Source organism: Staurois parvus, unplaced genomic scaffold, assembly GCF_062004578.1.
Source record: "Staurois parvus isolate SC_StPar_1 unplaced genomic scaffold, SC_StPar_1.0 ptg001316l, whole genome shotgun sequence".
Taxonomy (NCBI): Eukaryota; Metazoa; Chordata; class Amphibia; order Anura; family Ranidae; genus Staurois; species Staurois parvus.
This window is the reverse complement of record NW_028319112.1, coordinates 1,561,512-1,589,019: the sequence shown is the minus strand read 5'-3', so window position 1 is coordinate 1,589,019 and position 27,508 is coordinate 1,561,512. Positions and strand designations below refer to the sequence as shown.

General features: G+C 40.5%; 1 protein-coding gene across 1 annotated transcript in view; it reads right to left on the bottom strand.

The window, feature by feature from the left end:
• Positions 1 to 242: 242 nt before the first annotated feature.
• The window catches only part of ARID4A (AT-rich interaction domain 4A), a 145,618-nt gene continuing 118,352 nt past the window's right edge, over positions 243 to 27,508 (bottom strand). The window contains exons 21-25 of the mRNA XM_089661127.1: positions 23,734 to 24,894; positions 15,952 to 16,056; positions 14,256 to 14,465; positions 6,946 to 7,092; positions 243 to 4,275 (exon numbers count right to left, since the gene is read on the bottom strand). Coding sequence (XP_089517253.1) covers positions 4,172 to 4,275; positions 6,946 to 7,092; positions 14,256 to 14,465; positions 15,952 to 16,056; positions 23,734 to 24,894 — 1,727 coding nt within the window. The 3' untranslated portion in view covers positions 243 to 4,171. The remainder of the gene's footprint in view (positions 4,276 to 6,945; positions 7,093 to 14,255; positions 14,466 to 15,951; positions 16,057 to 23,733; positions 24,895 to 27,508) is intronic.

The following is a 27,508-nucleotide window of genomic DNA, read 5'->3' as shown; positions in this document are numbered from 1 at the left end:
AGAAAAAATTTCACGTATTGCAGTAGTGTACAATTGTTATTTTACCCTAGAGATCTTTGTCTGTGGACTTAAATTTTCCTCCTTCTGGAGTGCTTTTCTCTATACATTCCCATTGGGGAATCCAAAAGAGAATCCGTGACTTATTTAAAAAAAATAAACAAATAAAAAGTGGAGTTCAGTGTTAACAAATGCAGCTTTGTCAGGCAAGGCGTTGTGTAATAAAGCAGCATAAAATGCCCAAGTTTAAACCATGGCCTTTATTGATGCTCTTTCAATGAGCGCTGTTTACATACACACATCTTCGTTGTTTAAGAAAGACAGAAAAAAGTGCATATTACAGGAGTACTTTCTGGATAACCCCCCTGGCAGCGGAGAGGTTATATTATCTGTGCTGGAAAGAAACTCACAAATTCACAATGCAGCAAAATGAGTGAAAAAAAACAAAAAAACAGTTCTTCAGTAAATTCAACCCATTGCTAGAATTCAGCTTAAATTATTAGCTCTTGTGAACAGTTTCCTCGTGTACAAGCCAGAGTTGTTTCTGTTCTCTGTACAATTCAGCCAAAAACTAGTTTCAGGGGCAAAACTACAGGTCATTTTTAGTTGGGTAAGCAAAAACTACCCACAGTTGCACACGGAAAAGATCAACTGTGGCTCTATGCACTCTATGCAGTGAGCTACAAGACACGTGTGACCACAATCAAAGCAGGGCAACGTTTCCATTCGGATGGAACAAGGCGAGATGGACACAGTGTGTGTTAGGGTGATGTTCCAGTTGAGCCACTTTGCTGTCAGGACCTACCATGGTAATGAGTAAATAAGCAGCCTTGGCCTGAATATTCCATACTTAGGCCACAAAGAAGAGATAACCTGCATGTGTACTGAGCTGCACAGCACACTCAGACCAAGTGCATGGGGTGCCACAACATCTGCCAAGCAACCCTTTATAAAATGAAAAAAACAAATAAAAACATTGCACTGCAAATCTGCCCCACACATATGTGAACCCATGCTCAAACTTTTTTTTTCAAAGAGTCTGGTTCGATTTTTTCAGCGGTTCAGGTGTGATTCCAGTGAGAATTGTTAAGTGTATGACATTGGAAATCGCACCTGAAACGGACTGAAAACGGCACAGGACTCTTCTACAAAAATCGCACTGTGGTCAGCCCGCGTATATGTGAGCAGGCTCCACAGTAAACCCTTTTGATTCACATGGCATACGATTCGGAGCGTTTCAAACACATTCGAATTCACATATATGTGAACTGGGACTTAATCATATATCAGCTATTTAAATTAAGGCAACGACCTCAGCACACGGCTGTATGAAGTTTTTAGCTGAGGGCTTGTTCACCCATACTGCACAGCAGTAACACGTGCGGAACTGTGCACTGTACCACCATTCATTTACTATGAACAGACAGCCAATACACATACACCATGCATTTGCGTTACGGCGCACACAGCAGATGTGAGATGCTGTTTGTGGCGATTAAAAACAAAACATAAACCAATCTGCTAGAGTGATTTTCCTGTATTGAGGCCCATTCAAAGGAAATAGACTGTCATAACACAGTGTACCTCAACACACAAAACAGCATGTTACAACACATGCATTATACTAATAGTGTACTAGACGTAATGGCCCCCTGAATGTTCAGTGTCACCCTCTGTAGTGAATTCTCCATATTTACTTACAAGCCACTAAACAATGCAAGTGGCAAACACTTAAGCTGGGTATACACATACTGAAATTTGGCTGGCTCACCAGGAACCTGCTAAATTGTGGCCCTTGTGTACCCCTCTCTGTCCAACAGAAGATGGGTGTTAGACCAACTTCTGTCAAACAGTCCTACTGGAAAAACAGCATTTGATCAGCCCCCTGCAACCAATGGCTCATAGCGCTGATCTGTGTATTCTGACGCAATACAGGGAGAGAGATCCCTACATTCACATCACTTGTGTGGATTTAGGATTTGTGAGTTTTTACTTTGTTCAACCCACTGGTTGAATAAAAAAACTCAACATATATACCCTGCTTTTATTTTCCTCCAGTGGAATCCTGATCAGGATAATTGAGGAATTCACTATAGCTAGTAACAAAAGAAAGCTCAGTGGAAAAGCCAAGACTTAATTGTCACCATTACTCGACGAGGAGTCCCCTCATGGAGTTCTAGACTACTAATGATCCCCACCCAACTTCACCCATAGTGGATACATTTGCCTTGGGGTAGTGCTCTGCTGCTTGCATGATTAATCACATTACTGCGCAACGAAGAATTGCTGCCAGTGTCTTGTGACCAACCACACAATTTATACCAAGAGGCAATGAATGTTATATCCTGCAGAAAAAACTGCAAATTGTGCAACAGTTTGCAATGATCTGTAAAAGCTTTTTAGCAAGCCACATTTCATTGTTACTTATTACAAAGCTTTTGGTTGGGCACGTGGAAGCCTTAGAAACCTCAACACAAGGATCTAAAACTTGCTTTTGTGGAAACACCCTGTTTTGTAGCTCATTCCATAGAATCCCAATGTCACTGTGTTTGGTGGTCACAAACAATCCTTGGTCACATGGGTAGAAAAACTAAAATTCCCTTGCGGTTTAGTCCCAAGACTGATGAAACAGATAAAAAGTAGAAAAGAAGAAACAAAAAAGTACTCATCTTTGATGTGATGCCAAATGCATTTACATTGATCATAAATCTAAAATGTATGTATTTAGCTGGCTCCCCCAATATATGACCTATTCAGGTATCTCAAGGAGGAATTTGAGAAACACTGGTCTAAAGAGAGAATCTACATTATTCTACAGTATATTAAACACAGAAGAAAAGGGGTTAAAAACCCTTTTAATGTACAAATATGAATAAAAAATTGATTAAAAAAATCACTTTTGTACATAATGTATATGCAAAAACTCTTTAAATACAGGCATCAGGAAAATCTATTTACAATATGTCTTAGTCTATGGAATGACCCACAGTCTCTTACTGTAATGCTGAATCTCAACAACTGGAGATAATCCTTTCCTCAATAGTTAGAGAAAAAATATAATTCGGCAGTATATTAAACCGAGGAAAAAAAAAATGAGCTACATAATGCATTAAAAAATAGAAGATAAAATGGAGAAAACTGCCAAATGACAAAAAAAAAAAAAAAACTAACATTTTTTACAATGTTGTAGAGCTGAGCAGAGAAGATTGTGTTTAAGAGCTACGTTTGTATTGGAAAAGAGAACTAAGCTAGACCCTTCTCTTATTTTTTTTTAATTTTATTAATATTTTAAAAAATACATAAAAATACAACATCCAATGTCTGAATAAATATATTTAACAAGTTGCAAGATAATACCTTATTTTACACAAAAAAAATTTCAGCTTTAGAAATCTTGTTAAATAAGTTCGCTGTTGTCATATATTTTCTTTTTGTCTTTTTTGTAACAAAATAAAAACTCTGAAATTACATAGAAAAAGACAAAATATATTTGCAAAGGGATAATATAGTTCACTGAAAACCTATTCACAATTCCACTGTAAACATTAATAAACATTTAAAATAGTTGCATAATTCTGTGCTCTAAATTCTTGTAAAAAAAGTGGAAGACTATTTTTTTAAATGTAGTTTTCAGTCCACTACATTCCCTTTCACAATTTATTTTGTCTTGAGTACAGCTTTAAAACTGGGCACTCTGCTGAACACATTGAACTTTGGCAGTTTTTCTATATATTGCAAGTGCTTTCAAAAACAAACACTAGGACATCCCAGCAGCTGTTAAAAAAAAAAAGTGCAGCCACTGTTGTAATTTATTGACTTTTTCTTCTTTTTAAAGAGCACGGTCATTGGTTTTATGCACTTGCATGTTTTCTTGTACCGGGCCAGAGAAGGAGATATTATATAGGGGCTCCTGAATTTTTTATTCAGACATTTGTCAAGAAGCCATTGTGGCATACCGAATGCTAGTCTCCTATTCCTAATTAAATATTTGATTTAATAAGAATAAAAAAAAAATGAAATGGAAGAAAAAAAATGCAATCCAGCAGAGGAAATTTGGAAAGAAAAATTCTTGGCAATGTCAGACCAGATGAGTGCTTTGCGTGGTGGGATTAAAGGGGAGAGGGGATAAGTGTCCATGGCAGCGATTGCTGAGAGAGGAAGGTGAGGTCGTATATCACCTGCACTCTAAAGCAAGCGTGTTTTGTGGGGGAGAAGACGAGGAAGGGCTCATTCCGGTTTCTGAAGATGCTGAAGACATTGATGCTCCTGTGTTGGAAACTGTAAAGAGAAAAAACACAGTTGCTTAGGTTTCCACTAAAATACACAGAAACAAATTTTAAACTTTGTGTGAACTTATATGAAAAATGGCTTTGGAAAAAAACTATGTAAAAATACCATACAACTTGATTTGCTTTTTCATGCCTAGATTATTGCAACAGATTGTCTTAGTTTCCTTTGTCATTAAATGTATTTGTTACCAACATGACAGAGTGGAGAATTTACTGGAGCAGCAAGAATCCAGAGCAGCTGGGCATGGCAACCATACAGCTTCTACCTTTCATTTTCAAAGCGTAGTTTACATGAGCTCTGCCCTCTGAAGTGTAATCACTTTTCAGTGGGCATTTGACAGGCAGTAAGGTGGTGCTGTGATGCTTCCTCAGCACCTGTGTTGACCCCTAGAATCCCACATGCAGTACACATGGTTGCAGCCTGGCCACATTGGAGAAGAGGAGATAAAGGGGGGATATGATCAATCAACATGTGTAAATACATCAGTGGTTCATATAGGGAACTCGGTGTAGAGCAGGGGCGGACTGACCATTCGGGCACTGCCTTGGGCCCGGGGTCAGTAGGGGGCCCCATGAAATGACCCTGGTACCTTTCATGGGTGTGCTTTGAGTGTGGGCAAGGACACAGGGGCCCCATGATCCCCTATTGCCCGGGGGCCCCATAAGTTGTCAGTCTGCCCCTGGTGTACAGCTATTCAACCTGAGGTCATCACAGAGGACACGGGGGCACTCTTTACATCTGGAGGAAAAGAAATGTAATCTCCAAACACGGAAAGGTTTCTTCATAGTGAGAGCTGTGAAAATGTGTAATAGACTCCCTCAAGAGTTGGTTCTGGCCAGCTCAGTGGATTGCTTTAAAAAAGTCCTGGATTCTTTCTTAGATACACAGAATATACCTGGATACTAACATTTATAGGTAATGTTGATCCAGGGAATATCAGATTGCCTCTCGGGGGATCAGGAAGGATTTTTTTTCCCCTGCAGGAGCAAATTGAATCATGCTTTGCTGGGATTTTTGCCTTCCTCTGGATCAACTGTGAGTATAGGATTATAACTTTCTTTTTAATAGTTGAACTGGATGGACTTTTGTCTTTTTTCAGCCAACCTAACTATGTAACATTCATATGAACAAGTTGTGTTTGGTGAGTTGTATTGCCCACTACACACTACAGGTTCTACATTGTCTTCTCAAGTTTTGGTAAATTCCCTGCACAATGAAAACTGCAGAAGAAATTGGTATTATCTACAGACAAATCTTCAATATTTTACTCTAGTCAAATTAATAAATGTGGCAATATTTTTGTACTAGTAAAGGTGTATCCGTTTATTAAAGACCTTTGTTACGAGGATCGCAGTGATAGGTATGCCTTCTGTCCATTGATATGACAAAATAGTAATAACTTGGATTATAAAATTTAAAACGGAGTACAGCATTTTGATGGAGCTGTATGGAGTATGCAATGTACTGCACATTATATAAACATGGGTCCTTGTCTTAAAATGGCTGTATCCACTAAAGTGACTGGCCTCAGGTGATGCACAAAGATTACCAAATCCTCCTACATAAGTTGTACCTGATTTTCTGCAGCCCTTTCCCCTCTACAACTGTTCAAAACACACAGATCAAAGGCTACGTCTCAGCTCCAGGTGGCAGGGGATGGGGATCTGATGTCACACACTGCACAGCTAGAGGGGCTGATTGTAATCAAAGACCGGAGTAGAGGGAACAGAACCCCCCCCCCCCCCCTAAAGATCTCCTAACAAATCATGCAGAACTGAGGCAGTCAATCACCTTCTCTGTGCTGGAAGGGATCATGAGTGCTCTCTCCAGGATTCTGTGGTGTCAACAAGAACTGTCAGAAGGGACTTGTACAGATAGCAGAAGGAAGAGAGAGCAGGCAGAAATCACACTAAGTGCTTTGGACTGAAGTACACATTATAGAAGGATATGTTTTGTTCATGTTTAAAAGTTGTTCAGAGCAACTTTTAAACTTTTCACAAACATCAAAACTTTTTGCTGTATTAAATGTGGATGCTCTGTTAGATCTCGATGTCTCCCCTGCCCTTCAAAGCAGCTGATCAAACACAGATCATGCTTGATCAGATGCTTTCCTGGCTGTAACAGTCAGAGAATGAGAGCTCTGAAACAGAAATGACAAAAACCTCCTCACTTCTAGCTTTGTCAAAGAGGAGAGCAGGGAACGGACGTTCCACCATCTTCTCCACGGGAAGCCATCCCCAGCTTCCAGGAGGAGAGCCGCAGCCATGACCCTGATATTAACCAGATGCTGCGACTTCTAAATGTAACTCGATCAGCACATGGTTAAAGAAAAATTATTCTACGTGGGAAGGGTACCAATATTTCCTAGAAACAAAACACTAAGGCCTAAAAAGCCTTCTACATTTTAAAATAAAAAACACTCTCTCTCTATCGATCAATCAATCTAAAGTATACCATTAACAAGAAAAGACAAGGATAAGAAACACCAAAATATCTGCACAAAAAACCTTCATACAGTATGTAATAGATTTACTTAAATTTAACTACAAAACAATAAAAGCACTAAAAGCGGACATGGGCTGAATAGAATGGTGGTGGTGGGGGGGTTAAGGTATCAAAATATTTACCGAGAAAGATTAAATAAAATGAAAATCTCACCTTCGCGGTCTTTCTTTTTTAACCGTTTCCGTCGTCTATCTATTGTGGCTACTTCAGACTTTAAAGACATATAGTATTTTCTGATTTCTTGTAATTTGTCTTGGAGGAAGCCTATCCTCTCTGTGCCAGACATATTCTCTAATTCATCTGTTGGGACAAAAATACAAATATGTTATGGTACATTTGTGGAATATCAGAGCTTATGCTGTAAAATTTCAGGATTAACTGCTCCACAGTGCCTGCAGCTACCAAAGATCAAAGTATAAAATATCCGAAGCATGGCTACAGATTCACTTTAAAGTCCACCCAGCCTAGCAACTTACATGCGTCAATTTGTTCATAAAACAAATGTAAATTCTACACAAATATACCGAAATCCTCTCTTATGCAATTACAATTACTCAACCAATCAATCAGTTTAAACGACATTCCCAGTGAAATACTGCATCACAGAACCTCAACAAAGCAAAGCTTTGCATATACTGTAAGCCCTCACTACAATGTCAAACTGAGCATGAAATAAAGCAGTATATAATAATGGATAGTTAGACACCTCATTACCAGTGGCATGCCAATAAATATGCATTCATAGAGAACCCTATGTCATTGATAATGCACTCCAATACTTTGAGCTTGATGCTACTTGTCTAGATGCCCCGATTTCTTCATGGCGTGATCTTAATCCTTTTACTTATTACTAGGCATTGTCTATAAAAAAGAGTTGAATCCAAATTATAAATCAGCCTGGGATGAGTTGCAGAATAGTCACAATGTAGGTCTAAAAGTGCATCAAAATTGCACAGCAGCAAGTGATTTAAAGAGGTTCTGAAGGCTTTTACATTTATGCATTCTATGCATGAAGATAAATAAAACCTTCAGAGTGCAGCTCCCCCCTCAACACTTACCTGAGCCTGATCTTGATCCAGCGATGTGCATGAGAGTAGAGGCTCTCCCGGGTCTCTGTCTTCTCACTGTCTGAGACACAACACCAGGAGCCATTGACCCCCACTGCTGTCAATCACAACCAGTGCAGAAGGAGTGAGCTCGGGAGACAAAACGCACAAGTGCCCCCAAAGCAAGCAGCAGGTGGGAGGAGCCAGTGGGGGGAACACAAGAAGAGCAGGATCAAAGCTGCTCTGTGCAAAATCACTGCACAGAGCAGGTAAGTATAATATGTTTGTTATTTAAAAATAACACAAACAAAAATAAAACCTTTGTACCTTTGCAATCACTTTAAGGAAACGGATCCCTATTACTCTGAGACTTTTGACATAAATGCATGTTTTTATTAACAGGATTATTTATTTGAGCAGATTCAGGTCATTGTTATAATTCTGAGCATGTTGTATAATTCTTCATGCAACCTGATTAAACTCCATTTGAAGTAGTTACATGTTATGGAATGAACTTTACATTTAATGAGATTATTAAAATCAAAGCGATCAGAGGAGCTTTAAAGGAACCGAGACAAAAACTTGATGGCCACTTTTTTCCGACTTGTTTATGGAACAAACATGTGCCTATCAAGTGTCCAAATTATGTACGTGTTCCAGGTTAGTGGTTCATCAAGAAAATTAGAATGCACAAGGATGACTGCTTGGCAGCATGCTACATTAACCGCTTCCTGACTGCCCTATAGCAGAAATACAGCAACAGGGCGGCATGGGTGCGCAAAATCACGTATGTACACATGATTTTCTATTTCCGGATAGGGGGCGTGCATGCCCTACCTGCGTCAACATTTACAGCCGTCAATCACCGGGTCCCGGCAGGTCATTACCTGCCATCACCTGGCGATTACCAAACATCTCCGACAGGGAGGAGGACTGTTTTGTTTACACTGCTTTGGATGGCTGTGCACAGCAAAGCCATCCAAAGCAGTGTGCTTAAAGTGAAGCACACTGACACAGCCCCCTAAAAAAAAACAATCCCTACACACAGTTAACCCTTTGATCACCCCTCATGTTAACCCCTTCCTGCTCAGTGCCATTAGTACAGTGTCAGTGATTTTTTTGTAGCACTGATCACTGTATTGGTGTCACTAGAGATGTCAGTGACAGCAAGACAGTTTCCCCCAGTGTCAAAATGTCCACCGCAGTCCTGCTGTAAGTCACTGATCGCCACCATTACTAGTAAAAAAAATAAAAAAAAATTCCAGTATCTATACCGCCATTTGTAAACGCTACAACATTCACATAAACCAACTTACATGTATTGGGATTTCTTTTAGCAAAGACATGTAGCAGAATACATTTTCGCCTAAATTTATGACGAAATTTTATTTTTTTTACTGGACAGGTTTAATAGCAAAAAGTCAAAAATATATTTTTTTTTCTCAAAGTTATCGGTATTTTTTTTTTGTTATAGTGCAAAAAATAAAAAATGCACAGGCAATCAAATACCACCAAAAGAAAGCTCAATTCGTGGGAAAACCCCCCCGTAAATTTCATTTGGGTGCAGCGTTGCATGACTGCGCAGCTGTCAGTTAAAGTAAAGCAGCGCCGTAATGCAAAAAATGGCCTCAGGAGGGCAAGTGGTTAAAAGGAAGACCACAAAGTTAGCTCTCATATTACTTTACTGACGAATTGTTTTCATATAAATGATAATCCATTCAGTGTGACCTTCCCTATATACTCACAATATTAAAGGGCCACTTGGAAGAGTAACTCAAATCATGAGTTTTGGGGGAAAGTACATGATGTCAGAAAAATGTTATCATTACACATTTGGATATTTTGCCCTTTCTAGAAAAAACACATATTTCAACAGAATCTCTCTGAACTCCAGAGGTGCTGCTAGCAGGCAGTGAGGTACAGTGGCAGGGATGTTCAATTCCTATCGTCCGACGCCTGGGACATGCAGTTCCGGGTGACAGGCAGTTTTTTTTTTTTTGCCTTTAGCCTTGTAGCGGGCAAGCAGCAAGGCTCACCTGTCAGGTGGAAGCAATCGGCCCGATTGCTTCCACACAGATCACAGTGTCAGCCTCTCCCCCGCGCAATGGTAAAATTATTAAACATTTAAGTCGCTATAAAGCCACTTTTCTTTTTAAAAGCCCCAGACATTACTTAAAGTAGATTAAAATACAGTTTTGGATAAAATTTATGTTTTTTGATTAGGGCAAGTAGATTGTCATGAGGGACAAGTAGATTGTCGTGAGGGACAAGTAGATTGGGACACCGATTTAGTCCCTGGATAAGTAGTTTTTTTTTTTTTTTTTTAATTTCCACACCCCCGTACAGTGGGATATGTAGTCCTTAGAAATTGAAAGTAAACAGCAGAGAAGAAACTGCAAAGCATGCAGGGAATCCAGGAAGTTATGAAAAGAAGCAAATGGTCAGCAAACAGGCATTGCTCACAGCATGAAAGGATCATTTTCAAGTAAGCTTACAGGTGAAACTCGAAAAATTAGAATCTCGTTCAAAAGTTCATTTATTTCAGTAATGCAACTTGAAAGGAGAAACGAATATATGAGATAGACTCATTACATGCAAAGCAAGATAGTTCAAGCCGTGATTTGTCATAATTGTGATGATTATGGCTTACAGCTCATGAAAACCCCAAATCCACAATCTCAGAAAATTAGAATATTGTGAAAGGTGCAATATTCTAGGCTCAAAGTGTCCCACTCTAATCAGCTAATTAAGCCAGTCTGGTTCAGTAGGAATCACAATCATGGGAAAGACTGCTGACCTGACAGTTGTGCAGAAAACCATCATTGACACCCTCCATAAGGTGGGAAAGCCTCAAAAGGTAATTGCAAAAGAAGTTGGATGTTCCCAAAGTGCTGTATCAAAGCACATTAATAGAAAGTTATGTGGAAAGGAAAAGTGTGGAAGAAAAAGGTGCACAAGCTGCGGTCAGCAGCCTGGAGAGGATTGTCAGGAAAAGGCCATTCAAAAGTGTTGGGGACTTTCACAAGGAGTGGACTGAGGCTGGAGTCAGTGCATCAAGAGCCACCACACACAGACGGATCCTGGACATGGGCTTCAAATGTCATATTCCTCTTGTCAAGCCACTCCTGAACAAACAACGTCAGAAGCGCCTTACCTGGGCTAAAGAAAAACAGACCTGGTCTGTTGCTCAGTGGTCCAAAGTCCTCTTTACTGATGAGAGCAACTTTTGCATCTCATTTGGAAACCAAGGACCCAGAGTATGGAGGAAGAATGGAGAGGCACACACTGCAAGATGCTTGAAGTCCAGTGTGAAGTTTCCACAGTCTGTGTTGATTTGGGGAGCCATGTCATCTGCTGGTGTTGGTCCACTGTGCTTCATTAAGTCCAGGGTCAACGCAGCCGTCTACCAGGAGATTTTGGAGCACTTCATGCTTCCTTCCGCAGACGAGCTTTATGGGGATGCGGACTTCATTTTGCAGCAGGACTTGGCACCTGCCCACACTGCCAAAAGCACCAAAACCTAGTTCAATGACCGTGGGATTACTGTACTTGATTGGCCAGCAAACTTGCCTGACCTGAACCCCATAGAGAATCTATGGGGCATTGCCAAGAGAAAGATGAGAGACATGAGACCGAACAATGCAGAAGAGCTGAAGGCCGCTATTGAAGCATCCTGGTCTTCCATAACACCTCAGCAGTGCCACAGGCTGATAGCTTCCATGCCACGCCGCATTGAGGCAGTAATTGCTGCAAAAGGGGCCCAAACCAAGTACTGAGTACATATGCATTCTAATACTTTTCAGAAGTCAGATATTGTTCTATGTACAATCCTTGTTTTACTGATTGCATGTAATATTCTAATTTTCTGAGATTGTGGATTTGGGGTTTTCAGGAGCTGTAAGCCATAATCATCACAATTATGACAAATCACGGCTTGAACTATCTTGCTTTGCATGTAATGAGTCTATCTCATATATTAGTTTCACCTTTTAAGCTGCATTACTGAAATAAATGAACTTTTGTACGATAATCTAATTTTTTGAGTTTCACCTGTATACTGGATTGTCAAAAATAACTATTGTTTGTACTATTACAATAGTGATGCTACAAAGTGTATGATGTGACCATAGATTGCCTTTTAACTGGCTTTTACTTAACCACTTCAAGTCCGGACACTTTTACCCCCTTCCTGTCCAGGCCAATTTTCAGCTTTCAGCGCTATCACACTTTGAATGACAATTGCGCAGTCATGCAACACTGTACCCATATACATTTTTTTGCTTTTTTTTTTGACAGCTAAAACTTTATTTTGGTGGAATTTATTCGCCACTGGGATTTTTATTTTTTTGCTACAATTGAAAAAGTCCAAACATTTTTTTTTTTTTTTCAAAAAGTGTTTAAAACTTTGCAAATAAATAATCTTTCTGCATAAATCTTGGCCAAAATGTATTCATCTATCTTTTTAGTAAAAAAAAAAAAATAATAATAATAACCCAAATTAGTTTATAACCAAAAATTTTTTAAAAAAATTTTTTCACATTTTTATATTATTTATGTTTTTTTTTTAACATACTGTCACCCTAGCAGTACAGTGTCCCCATAGTGACACTGTACAACTTGTGGGGGGGGGTTATTTTTTTTTAACACTTATTGCTTTTACACCCATAAAGGCTGTAACAGCAATCATTTCTATTTCTCTCTGGCTGCATTCTCTCAGCCATTGAGAAATGCTGTGTGAGCTGTGATTGGTCACATGGTACAAGGCTGTTGTGAATAGCCTTGTACCATGTGACCTCTGTGACCATTCACAGATTTCACTAGTAGTAAGCAATGATGTCAGAAGTGACATCTTGCTTACTACTATTCATGTGATCACTGATTGGCCAATCAGTGATCACATGATCGGGACCTCACACAGAGGTCCCGTACAGCCCAGGGAGAGCGCACAGGCAAGGAAGCGGGAGGCCGTTTATAAACTGCCATCAGCTCCTGCACTGCTCCCGTCCGGCCGTTTATATAAATGGTTCAAGGAAAACTTCCCACTAAACTGATATTTAGGTTCTAAGAGTATTCCACACTGCATCGAAGACAGCAACAGAGGCATATTCCATCAGAATGATAAATTCTGCCCAACTTTGACAGACATTACAAAGTCAAATCACAGTGCTACACAAACTCAGTGGACTCCATGATGACCTTGTCAGAGGGAACGGTCACACAAAGTACTGTGAGGCAATCTCAACACTGGAGTGTCTGAGACACAGAAGCCAGCAGGCGCTCAACTCTCCAGTGTCAAACATAAAATGTACAGTATTTTCTGGCGTTTAAGACTACTTTTTATACTTAAAAATATACCACAAAAATTGGGGGTCGTCTTATAAAATGTGAACCTTGAGTTTGTTTGGGTCAAGCTGGCTGGATGTGTGGTAATACTGTACATACAGTATACCGCGCTGAGCCAAGCTGGCTCAAAACAAATGTCCCTATGACAGATTAATCTGTCAGCCCGCTGGATGTGCGGTATAAACAGTATACTGCGCTGAGCCAAGCGGTTTCAAAACGTACCGGTACGTCCCTACTGTAATCAGCCCGCTGGATGCGTGTATGTACGGTAGCTGCGGCTATATACAGTATACACTGGGCCAATCATGGCGAGTGATGTATTCTACTAATGAATACAAAGCCTGCTTGGATTGGCGGAGTCAGAGAGGTGGGCTGATGATGTCACAACCTCAGCCAATCCGAGCAGGCTTTGTATTCATTAGTAGAATACATCGCTCGCCATGATTGGCCCAGTGTATACTGTATGTAGCCGCAGCTACTGTACATACACGCATCCAGTGGGCTGATTACAGTAGGGACGTACCGGTACGTTTTGAAACAGCTTGGCTCAGTATACTGTATATACCGCACATCCAGCGGGCTGACAGATTAATCTGTCATAGGGACATTTGTTTTGAGCCAGCTTGGCTCAACGCGGTATACTGTATGTACATTACTGCACATCCAGCGGTCTGTATATATACTGTATAGTGTATGTAGCCGAAGCTACCGTATTACCGCACATCCAGCCGTAACCATCTGATTTGGAATTTGATTCATATGATGACTGTCTTACAAATGTAGCACAAGATGTCATTCATGAACTTATGATATCAGAGGATGAACATGAGGATTTTGAAGGATTTTAAGTACCGGTAAGTCATAACCATTTCAATTAAAAAATCTGATGTTTTTAAATGGTGTTGCCTCGGAAGGGGGGTAGTCTTATACAGCGACTATAGCCCAAAACCTATGTTTTAACTGGAAAATTAGGGGGTCGTCTTATACACCCAGTCACCTTATACTCCGGAAAATACGGTAAATCAAGTGAAGTTAGCCTTTGCATTATTTTTCCGTATTAAATGGATGCCTTACTGATTTGAAATGTCCATTTGTATGTCCTTGGGGATGAGTGCTGGTGTTTCTCTCGATGTTTATCTTTTTCAATGTCTTTTATATGAGGTGATGAGATTCTAGCTGGCGACCTTGCGATCTTCTGAGGCTTAGGGACGTTGGTAAGTTTAACTGCAGCACATTTACTTGAGCTATCCAGTGCAGAAAGGTCTTCACTGTCACTACTTTGTCCTTTAAAAAAAAACAAAAAAAAATTAGATTATAACACGGTAACAAAAGAATTGTTACAGAAGAACTGTCAGCACCTAACTTACTGCATAACCTAACCAATAAACTTCAGGTAAACAAAGCCTTGCCCTGATGCTATGCCTCTAACAGTGAGAAACAAAAAAAAAAAAAAAGGTACCATGTAGCCATTCCTCAGGATGTAACCATCCAGCTGTGTGTGTCTATATGCAAGTAGAATAAAAAAAACAACACCAAAAAAAAAAAAACTTTCCCTCATTGTTCTGCTCTACGTACTCTGTGTAAGTAATGCAGTTAGCAGATGTAGTAGAGTGGGCAGGCTGAGACATTTTCCTAGTTTTGTAAGCAGCATATTAGTTTACACCCAATTACAAGGACTAAGTACAGTAATACCTCGAGTTACGAACTAAATTTGTACTGCAGGACTTTTTGTATAGCGAAAAATTTGTAAACCGAAAACGCCATTTCCCATAGAAATGCATTGAAAACCAATTAATCTGTTCCGGAGGTCAGAAAAAAGTAAACGCTACTAAAATACCGCATGAGTTATTTTATCAAGTCATGCGGTATTTTAGTAGTGAAAACCATGTGTTTATGTTTCAGCTGTCAGCGGGGTTCCCCATTGACAGCTGAACGTAAAAGAATTGCCGACAATTAAAAAAAAAACATCATGGGGTCCCCCCTCCCATCCATACTAAGCCCTTTGGGTCTGGTATGGAATTTCAGGGGAACTCCTGTGCCGAAAAAAAAAAAAAAAAAAAAAAAAATAGTGGGGGGTCCCCCCCAAGATCGATACTACCAAGATCGATACCAGACCCTTATCCGACCATGCAGCCTGGCATTTCAGGGCTGCATGTTCAGATAAGGGTCTGGTATGGATTTTGGAAGGGACCCCACACCATTTTTTTTTTTTTTTTTTAATTTTGGCGCAGGAGTTCCCCTCAAAATCCATACCAGACCCGAACAGCTTGGTATGGATGGGAGGGGGGAACCCACGCTGGTTTTTTAATTTACTATGGTACTGGTTTTTTAATGTAATTACCGCTTTTTTTTTTCTTCACTACAGCTCAAGTTAAAAGAAACAATGTTACCTTTAACTCCGGGGAAAGTGACAGCTAATCCTGTGAGACATAGTGAAGAAAAAAAAAAAAAAAAGCCGGAAATTGCATTTAAAAATCAGCACCAACATACACTTCGTATTGCGAAAAAAATTAGTAAACCGAGGCATTATTTTCAATGGATTTTTATTCGTAAACTGAAAATTATGTTAACTGAGGCATTCATAAACCGAGGTACACTGTATTATGTATGGTAAAAGTCATAACTGGCAGTATGTGAAGATTTCAGCAGGTCTTTTTTTCAGTTTATCTGATGTTCCATTACACTGGAATTTCTCTTTGCTACCTGAATATGCAAACGTTTACACATTAATCAATGCAATACTTCATAATAACCAGGACAAGCTGCTCACCTATCCCATTCTTTTCAATTTTCAAAGAAGCACTCATTCGCTTTGGTGTTCGCTTCTGTTTCTTTGCTAGTGTTCCAAGGTTACTCTCACTTATCCGTTTATGCCCTGGTGTAAAAAACATAAAAACACTTGTAAAAATGCTTTCTCTGACCCTGTGCTAGAAGTAATCACCGGAGTCATCTCTGAGGCAGGATCTACCTTAGTAACCACTATATCGCAGGGTATGGTAATAAGATCTTATATAGTGTTCCGATTTACCTGAAAGTTAAAGTGGTTGTAAAGGCTCAAGGTTTTTTTTTTTTTTTACCTTTTATGCATGAAGGTAAAAAAAAAAAAAAACATCTGTGTGTAGCAGCCCCCACTCCCCCCCCCCCCCCCAATACTTACCTGAGCCCCATCGCGATCTCCAGGGACTCTTTCCCCCCACCCACTGGCTCCCGCTGCTGTCAATCGCAGCCAGTAAGTCAATGGGGAAAGGGAGGGATGGGGCTGAGCCACGGCTGTGGGTGTGAATAAACACAAGGGGCAGCAACTCAGGAGCAAGCCTACTCGGGTGCCCCCATAGCAAGCTGCTTGCTGTGGAGGCACTTGGCAGGAGGGAGGGGCCTGTTCTGTGCAAAACCACTGCACAGAAAAGGTCATTATAATTTTTTTTTTCAATTTGCTTTAAATATCACTTTAAAGGAGAACTATAATACAATAATTACCACACTATGGTAAATATATAAATGCTCTTTGTGTGTAGCTGAAAACACACCACCTTTATCCCCTAAATCTGGGACAAAAATGTGAAAAAATATATATTAGGAGTGGTGCTACAATACACCTCCATTGTAAACCGCTAATCTTGTGCAAAAAAAATATTTAAAGAATGATAAATATATATATGTAAAACCATGTGAGTAATCTCCAAGGATCTGAGACATAAATGTAAAAAAATTAAATATTAAGTGTGGATCTACAATACTTCTCCCTCATAAACCAAAAATCTTTTACAAAAATAATTAAATTATTATTATACAGGATTTATATAGCGCCAACAGTTTGCACAGAGCTTTACATAATGAAGGTAAACATAACAGTTACAATACAATTTGGTACAAGAGGAAACAGAGGACCCTGCTTGTTAGAGCTTATAATCTAGCAAGGTGGATAAAAATCAATGATTTAAAAAAAAAAAAAAAAAAAAAAAAAAAAAAAAAAATCGGATTTTTTTTATTTAAATCGGATTTTTTTTAAATAAAATGTTTTTTGAGGAAAATATATTACCATCCAAAGGTTATTCCATCATGAAATAAAGATTAGTTTTTTAATTATGTAGAATAAGGCTGTATATGTTTAATTTTTTTGGTAAATAAATTCCATGAATCCATTCACAATGTCATGCTCTTCCAGAGGTTTTTGTAAGATTATTGGGCAGTTTCTCTGCCTACAAGATATTATCACAGATGCTCGGTTTACTTTTGCAGTTCTCAAAACTGAATTTGACTCAGCGGAGATCACATGCCTCTTCTTCACAGCAAAAATGTGATAACATGAACAGAGTTAAGAAAAAGACCTTCATCCTAACTTCTACAAACCTATGAATACAGAATCAACCCCTTCAGTGCTAAGTTTCAAGAAGTTCAGTGAATAGAATAGAAACAATATTTTTCTGATTGTTTGGAGTGGAATAGATCTGCACAAGAAGAAAGAAACTAAGTGTGAGGAGGAAGGGGCTGACAGTCTAAGTTTCTTAAAATTATATATATTTTGTTTAGCCAAATTAGTTAACAAACATGGATGTTTAAGCAAACATATGCTGGAATGTTATTGTTTCAGTTGAATAAATCTATTTAAATTGTTGTTATTGCGGTAATGATTATTTTTCTCCTTCCTAAGTACGACAGAAAAGTTGTCCAAATATGAATGATTAACCTATTAAACTGGGGATAAAAAAACTAATATGAAAAGTTGTTATTCTAAAAATCTTCATCTACTTGCATATTAAAGTTATACCAGCAAGAATTAGTCTTTATGTAGAAAACTAGGATTTAAATCAAGCCTTACTGACTAGTGATTTAAATCGTGATTTAAATCAGTTTGATTTAAATCAAATCCACCCTGCAATCTAGTATTTAATATATGAATGTGACACTATGCGAAAAATACAGCTTCTGATCCTGGAGCATAAAATCAAATCTGCACACTATATGTAAGCACAACCACATCCCTCCTCCAAGTATATTCACCTAAAATCCAAAATAATCACAATTCATAGATAAAATTCATAACGAACAAGGCCATTTATTATAGTGATCAATGAAAACTCTGTGTTAACCACTTAAGGACCGCCCTATAGCAGATATACTGCTACAGAGCGGTACCTGTGCGCAAAATCACGTATGTATAAGTAATTTTGTAGTTCTGGGTAGGGGGCGCACGTGCGCCCTACCTGCGCCGCCATTCGCGGCCATGGATGTCACTCACTGGATCTCAGCTGGTAATTACCCACCGGCGCCCAGTAATTGCCGATAATCTCCGACAGGGAGGAAGATTGTTTTGTTTACAAACAATCTTGCTCCCTGTCAGCTCGAGCACACAGTTCGCGATGGCTGTACACAGCACAGCCATCCCGATCAGTGTTCTTACAGTGAAGAACACCCCCGCCCCCTAGTAAAACACTTCCAGCACACAGTTAACCCTTTGATTGCTCCTCACATTAACCCCTTCCTGCCCAGTGTCATTAGTACAGTGCTTTTTTTTTAGCACCGATCACTGTATTGGTGTCACCGGGGTGTCAGTGACACCAAGTTAGTTCCCCCCCCAGTGTCAGAATGTCTGCCGCAGTCCCACTAAAAGTCGCTGATTGCCACCATTACTAGTAGAAAAAAAAATTCCATTATCCTAATGCTATAACTTTCACGCAAACCAATTAATTTACACGTATTGGGATTTCTTTTAGCAAAGACATGTCGCAGAAAACATTTTGACCTAAATTTATGACGAACTATATTTTAAAGAATCTTTGTACTGAACATGCTTAATAGCATAAAGTCCAAAATATTGTTTTTTTTCTCAAAATTGTTGGTCTTTCTTTGCTTAGAACGCAAAAAATAAACCCACATGCAATCAAATACCACCGAAAGAAAGCTCAATTCGTGAGGGGAAAAAAAAAGTATGTAAATTTCATTTGGGTGCAGCATTGCATGACTGCGCAATTGTCAGTAAAAGTAACGCAGCGCCGTAATGCAAAAAATGGCCTGGTCAGGAAGGTGGTGAATCCTCTGGAAGGTAAGTGGTTAAAGTGCTCAAACAAATAAGGTGCAGGTTATTCATACACTGGTGCTCATGGACACGCGTGCTCCCCCTCCTTGGAACGCACTCACCAATACTCCATGACCCCATAGTATGAGTCCTCAGTATGAATAGGAGCAGCAGCTCTTGACAACCTCAGTGACAAAACACGTTACGTCACTTCCAGTCCACTGAATGCAGGAGTGTCCAGGACACGTCTATACTTTCTTGCTTGTGTGTTTATACAAGCCACACATTGCTGTAAGTGCAATATTCCCTTTTAAGATGTTTTTAAATAAAGTGATAACACTTTTAAAGGCTGATTTCTGGTTCCCTTACATACATATCCCTGGAGCACAGGAAGAGAGACTGAGGAGGCCATCCATTGCCATAGTTTTATAGGGGAAGTGCATGTCCAGGAAAAAACAAAGCTGGTGGCTAAAGCGCATTAGATCCACTTACTAAGGGGTCATGAAGTATTGGTGAGTGCGGTTCAAGGAAGGGGAGCACGTTTGTGCATGAGCACCAGTGTGCGATTAACAAGCACCTAATTTGTTTGAGCACTTTAACCACTTGCCCTCCAGAGGCTTTATTATTATTATTATTATACAGTATTTATAAAGCGCCAATAGTTCGCTCAGCGCTGTACATTACAAAGGGGGACAGAACATGTGACAGAACAATAACAATACAATGCAAAACCTGAGGGGATCAAGGGCCCTGCTCTTTCGAGCTTACAATCTAGGAGGGAGGGGATAGTGGTACAGGAGGAGATAGCTGTGGGGGATGGAGTGGTGGGAAGAGTGGAGGAGGTCGGTCAAGTTAGCAGGGGGTGGGGTAAGGCTTCCCTGAAGAGATGGGTTTTTAGGGTGCGCCTAAAGGAGAGGAGAGTAGGTGATAATCTGATGGGTTGGGGCAGGGAGTTCCAGAGGATGGGTGACACCCTGGAGAAGTCCTGGAGGCGGGCATGGGAGGAGGAGACCAGGGAACTAGAGAGAAGGAGGTCTTGTGAGGAGCGGAGTGTGCGTGCTGGGCGGTACTTGGATATTAGGTCAGTGATGTAGTATGGGGCAGTATGGTGGACAGCTTTGTACGTCAGTGTTAGGATTTTGAATTTGATCCGTTGCGCAATCGGAAGCCAGTGGAGAGATTGGCAGAGGGGGGTGGCGGAAATGGAGCGGTTGTAAAGGTGAATGAGTCTGGCAGACGTATTCAGGATCGACTGAAGCGGAGATAGCCAGCGGCGAGGCAGGCCAGTGAGGAGGGAGTTGCAGTAATCGAGTCGTGATACGATGAGGGAGTGGATGAGCTGTTTAGTGGTTTCTGGGGTTAGGAACGTGCGGATTTTGGCGATGTTGCGGAGGTGGAGTCTGCACCCCCCCTTCCTGACCAGACACTTTTATGCGATAAGGCGATGCGGTTATACAACGCTGCACCCAAAGTAAATTTATGTCCTTTTTTGCCCACAAATAGAACTTTCTTTTGGTGGTATTTGATCGCCTGTGTGTTTTTTTTTCTGCTATAAACAAAAAAACTATATTTTTGACTTTTTGCTATAAAACATATCCAGTAAAAAAAACTTTTAAAAATCTAATTTCGTTATAAATTTAGGCCAAAATGTATTCTGCTACATGTCTTTGCTAAAAAAAAAATCCCAATACGTGTAAATTAATTGGTTTACGCGAAAGTTATAGCGTCTACAAATGGCGGTATAGATACTGAAATTGCGGCAATCAAGATACTGAAATTGCGGCAATCAGCAACTTATTGCAGGACTGCTGTGGGCGTTTTGACATTGGGGGGGAATTGACTGTCACTGACATCCCCAGTGACACTAATACAGTGATCAGTGCTAATTAAAAGCACTGACACTGTATTAATGACAATGGTCAGGAAGGGGTTAACATCTGGGGCAATCAAAGGGTTAACTGTGTGCTGTGTGTGTTTTTCACTAGGGAGGCATGCTGTTTTGTATTGCTCCAAAGCAGCGTGCCAGAGCTGACAGGACAGAGATCTGTACTGTTTACATACAGACTTCTCCCGTCAGCAATAGTCTGCAATCACCGAGTGTCGGTGGGGAATCTCCAACCAGGACCCAGTGATTGACAGCTGTAGCCGCCAATGGCGGCGCGGGTAGGGCACACACGCACCCCCGGAAATACAAAATCACTTATATACAGTCAGGTCCATAAATATTGGGACATCGACACAATTCTAACATTTTTGACTCTATACACCACCACAATAGATTTGAAATGAAACAAACAAGATGTGCTTTAACTGCAGACTGTCGGCTTTAATTTGACGGTATTCAGTTCCTGCTTGTTCTTGGGGCATTTTCCCTTCAGTTTTGTCTTCAGCAAGTGAAATGCATGCTCAATCGGATTCAGGTCAGGTGATTGACTTGGCCATTGCATAACATTCCACTTCTTTCCCTTAAAAAACTCTTTGGTTGCTTTTGCAGTCTGCTTTGGGTCATTGTCCATCTGCACTGTGAAGCGTCCAATGAGTTCTGAAGCATTTGGCTGAATATGAGCAGATAATATTCCCGAAACACTTCAGAATTCATCCTGCTGCTTTTGTCAGCAGTCACATCATCAATAAATACAAGAGAACCAGTTCCATTGGCAGCCATACATGCCCACGCCATGACACTACCACCACCATGCTTCACTGATGAGGTGGTATGCTTAGGATCATGAGCAGTTCCTTTCCTTCTCCATACTCTTCTCTTCCCATCACTCTGGTACAAGTTGATCTTGGTCTCATCTGTCCATAGGATGTTGTTCCAGAACTGTGAAGGCTTTTTTAGATGTCGTTTGGCAAACTCTAATCTGGCCTTCCTGTTTTTGAGGCTCACCAATGGTTTACATCTTGTGGTGAACCCTCTGTATTCACTCTGGTGAAGTCTTCTCTTGATTGTTGACTTTGACACACATACACCTACCTCCTGGAGAGTGTTCTTGATCTGGCCAACTGTTGTGAAGGGTGTTTTCTTCACCAGGGAAAGAATTCTTCGGTCATCCACCACAGTTGTTTTCCGTGGTCTTCCGGGTCTTTTGGTGTTGCTGAGCTCATCGATGCGTTCCTTCTTTTTAAGAATGTTCCAAACAGTTGTTTTGGCCACGCCTAATGTTTTTGATATCTCTCTGATGGGTTTGTTTTGTTTTTTCAGCCTAATGATGGCTTGCTTCACTGATAGTGACAGCTGTTTGGATCTCATCTTGAGAGTTGACAGCAACAGATTCCAAATGCAAATAGCACACTTGAAATGAACTCTGGACCTTTTATCTGCTCATTGTAATTGGGATAATGAGGAAATAACACACACCTAGCCATGGAACAGCTGAGAAGCCAATTGTCCCATTACTTTTGGTTCCTTAACAAGTGAGAGGCACATATGCAAACTGTTGTAATTCCTACACCGTTCACCTGATTTGGATGTAAATGCCCTCAAATTAAAGCTGACAGTCTGCAGTTAAAGCACATCTTGTTCGTTTCATTTCAAATCCATTGTGGTGGTGTATAGAGCCACAAATGTTAGAATTGTGTCGATGTCCCAGTATTTGTGGACCTGACTGTATACACGTGATTTTGCGCAGCCCTGCAGCAGTATTTGTGCTATAGGGCGGCAGGAAAGCAGTTAACATGGATTTTTCATTGAGAACTTTAGTAAATGGACTTTTTAAAGTTATGAACGTTCTTTAATAATGAATTGTGATTATATTGGATTTTAGGTGAATATTGTGACACATAGGGAGGGCTGTTGTAGTACATAGTAAGATAGTGTGCAGATGTGCTGATTTTATTCGCTTGGAGGAGCAGTATTATTCACATGGTTTCATGTTCATGTATTTGTTATTACTTAATTATTGTTTTTGCACAAAATGAGGTTTATTGTATTGCTGAACTTAAACACATTTTGTACATGTCCACACAGCTTCACATCTATATATTTATTATTATTTGTTTTTGCACAAGATTAGTGGTTTACGAGGGAGGTGTATTGTAGAGTCACATCTAATATATACTTAAAGGAGAACTATAGTTGAAAATATAGCATAGGAGTTTTTTTTGGTTAATAGAGCCTTTGTACATCTCTTCTGCCAAAATATCTCCTTTACGTATCTGCTAGCAATTACATGTCTGCCATCTGTAAGATGCCTGAAATGAAGTTGAGCATTGGGAAGACACAGTTCCATTGCACGTGCAGAAAGGGATACATCCTTGGTGACACCCAACGGCGGAAAGAAGAGGACCCCAGTGTGGAAGAAGTGCTGAAGAAGGCGAACATGGATCTGTCAGTGCTGGGCAGGAGCAGTAAAAATGCCATTTATATTTGCAACATTAGGTCAAAAGGTTCCTGCACCACAGCCAGGTTTAGTTTAGCTTCAAGTAGCAACCAATGCACAATACTGAAAGCTAGACAAGGTTAAAATGACTATTGCACATCTCTAGAGAACCTAAAAAAAAAAAAAAAAGACACGAAAATAAAAGGACATATACCTTTGTCGCGCAGCTCTGCTTCTTGTTGTGCTGTCATACTGCAGTTGCTGGAAGTGGTGCTGGCCTCAAAACCATTTGCTGATTCACTCTCACAAAGACCTTCTTGTGATTCTTCAGCCACACTGTCCACTTCAATTGTAATATCGCTCTCGCTCTTTATACTGTGAGACTCATCGTGGCTAAGTGCAAGGGGAGAGGCCACAGAGTAACTATGAGTCTGGACAGCAGGTGGCAGTGTAGGGGCAAGTAGAGACTGTGTGTCAGGCTCTGCTTTCTCCAAGGGAATATCCTCTACCTTGTCTTTTTCATCAAAATCGTCCAAATCTACTTCATGGCAAACCAGAGTCTCGGGGCCAATCATGGGCATGGCATCGTCTTGTTCCTCCTTTTGGGACATCCCAGTAATGTCATTCAGTTGCACGTCATAGTCCTCAGTCCTCATGCTCTGTACGTGCTCTAGCTCAGCCGTTAAGGAGGGCATTTCATCATTTACATTCTGCAGCTCTTCCTCCTTAATGGCATCAAAGTTTTCCTGAGTCTCACAGATTTCTGTAGGTTTCTCCTCGGGTGTGATGATAGGCAGTTCCAGATCACTCTCTGTTCGAGGCTTTTTCTCTGGAGAGGTTTGCTCCATTGGTTTCCTCTTAAACCCTTTCTTTTCCTTAGTCAATGGGTCATTCGGCAGGTCCACCTCCTTCACAGTAAGGGGCAATTCCTTACTTTGCAGTGTAGCAAATGGAACAAAGTCTAAAGTTTCAGGTTCTGCCTTAGGTTCTTCCACATTATCTTCCTGAGTGGCTGACAAAGTTTTTGTGTTGTCTGGAGAAGGTTCCTTTGTTTTACTTCTCCTACCCTTAGGCTTTGGCAGGTTTTCTGCTTCTTTCTTTAGTTCTTCAATTTGTTCTGTTTGCTTCCCATAAATCTGAACGATTTGCTCACTCTCTTCCACTTCTTGCTTTAGCGTTTCTGCTGGCTTTATTGGACTGTTTTCCTGCTCCTTTACAACATAAATGACCTGGGCGGCCTCTGGCTCGGGCATCCTCTCGGGTGAATTGTCTGGTTTTTCCTCAGATTCTTTTTCAACATTTGGCAAAGGCTCCTCTTCATTCACAGGCACCTTTTCGGTATTTTCTTCTGACTCGCTATCAGATGTAGAGGAATCTGCAATTAAAAAAAATGCCTTAAAAAGAGGAATTGTATTAGGCAGTCCTCACATTAAGACAGTACACATAACATAACCAATATGCCAAAAGCAAGAAAAAAAAAAGGAATGCTGACTTGCCTGTAAATTCCATCTCTTTTAGTTATAGATGTATACTTTCATGTGATTGGACATTGGCACACTTTTAAGAACTCACCCTACTGGGGCACCTTCCCTATAACTCTATCCCACTCCTTGAATCCTCAGTTTTCTAGTAAGCAATGTAGAGTAAACCAAAGAAAAGTAGGGAAGGTGGCCTGTATCCTGTACTGTACCCCAAGATATACACTCACCAGCCTCTTTATTAGGTATACCTTTTTCCTTGCTTGATAACACAAATTGCTAATCAGCCAATCACATAGCAGCAACTCAATGCATTCTGGCATCTAGATGTGGCGAAGACAACTTGCTAAAGTTAAAATCGAGCATCAAAATGGGGAAGAAAAGGGATTTAAAGGATAAGTTCACTTTTTTACCAAAAATAATAAATACCATTTTTTTGCAGGTAAAAAAAAATGTGCATTTATTATTTTTAGGTGCATGAGACTGGAAACCATTGCACCAGTGATCAGCAGATTGCTGGTGCCATGCAGGTCTCCTGCAGATCTGTCAGTATATCTGCTTGGTCGTACGGGATGTGCGAGCAAGCAGATATACGGACATGAAGAATCAATTAAATACCATGGTAGTTTACTGAGAATTACAAGCCTACAGCCAAGTAAGGCTGTCGGGACTTGTAGTTTCGCATTCACAGAAGAGTGTGAATGAGTGACGCGGCCGGCAGGCGAAGCCCCACACGGGCCCTTTTTATTTATTTATTTTAATGGGGGAGAGAAAATCTGTCAAAGGTGAACTTATCCTTTAAGTGACTGGCATGGTTGTTGGCGCCAGATGAGCTGGTCTGAGCTTTTAAAAAAAACTTCTGATCTACTGGGATTTTCTCACACAACCATCTCTAGGGTTTACACAGAATGGTCTGTAAAAAAAAGAGAAAATATCAAGTGCGTGGCAGTTTTGTGGATGAAAATGCCTTGATGTTAGAGGTCAGAAAAGAATGGGCAGACTAATTCGAGATGATAGAAAGGCAACAGTAACTCAAATAACCACTTGTTACAATTGAGGTATGCAGAATACCATCTCTGAATGCACAACACGTCGAACTTTGAAGCAGATGGGCTACAGCAGCAGAAGACCACAACGGGTAGGAAGGTGTACCTAATAAAGTGTCCGGTGAGTGTAGAATTTAGAGGCACGTAAAAAATCCTGTGTCTTAATTGTACTGTACAGGACACAGGCAACTTATTCATACACTGTGGGACTCCCGCAAACAATAAACACAAAGGGTAGGTAACAACTAAGCAAAGAAACTGTGCCAATATGCCCAAAAAACGGGTGAAAAACGTTGAGACTGTGTGAATAGAAGACCCGGTGGCGGGCCTTGCACAGTTGGGTTACAAAGGCTTGGTGCCTAAATGCCCAGAAAACTCCCAGTGATCTGGTGGAATAAGTGCAGGAGGTTGTTGTTGACTAAGAGTGTAAGCTCTTCAGAAATCTCTGCTGAAACACCTTTTAAATGTAGCGCGGGTGTGCATACCGAGTCAATGGACCCAACAGTCTGCCCCTACCGTGGCCCAATGGCTCGCAAGAGTGAATGATATTGAACAGATGGAAGACCTGACTTCTGCTATTCGGGACAAAATCGGAAGAACACAAGACCAGGTGGTTTTATTGGGACCTTTTCCACTTCTCAGATGATTTTTCCACCCTTTCTCTTTTATAATAACATACTAAACAATCCGCATTGACAAGACTTCCCCCCCATTTACCAGGAACTTCTTCCAGAAACTGAAGGGACTCTCTTCCGTTGCAGAGGGAGCACTTACATAACCTGCCCAGAGAGATCCCTCCATTCCTTCAACACTCGCTGTTTGCAACTAGGCTTCATGTCCACGTATGATTTCATCTTCTGATAACTGCCCCAAGCAATCATATTTTTACCAGCATGTATCCACACATTGATGGTACAAGTGCTACTCTGTATGGCTTAGCTGTTCTGTGAAGTTATCATTTCACTGTATATGCTGCATACCACTAAATTAAAAAAAAAAAAAAAAAAAAAAGTAAGCTCTTGCAATCAAGTACATTCTCCACCAATGCCATGGTGACATAACTGGGAATCAGTTTGTCTGATGGAAGCAGTAGCTATGAGGTATACTCTAATGGCTGACAACATCAAGGCGAGGTAGAGACAGTTCCTTTGTGCTGCTATCCTTCTGCCCTGCCACTACGCATCCAAGGTCTTCACTGAGATGGAATGCTGAAACCACCTTTGGAAGAAAGAATCATCTTAGTCATAAAAAAGACCTGGTCAATAGGAAGCATCAGGAAAGGGCCTCCAGTTCAGAAACAGATCTGACAGATATATTACTACCAAAGGTCCCAAGGAAGCATAGGGTGCTGCAAGGGGGGATCAATCTGAAAAACACCTATAGAAGCTAGAGGCCTTTGAAAGGGAATAAATAGAGGCGAATACCTGCTCTATAAGGGTGCTTAGAGCCCACTTCTGGTTAAGAC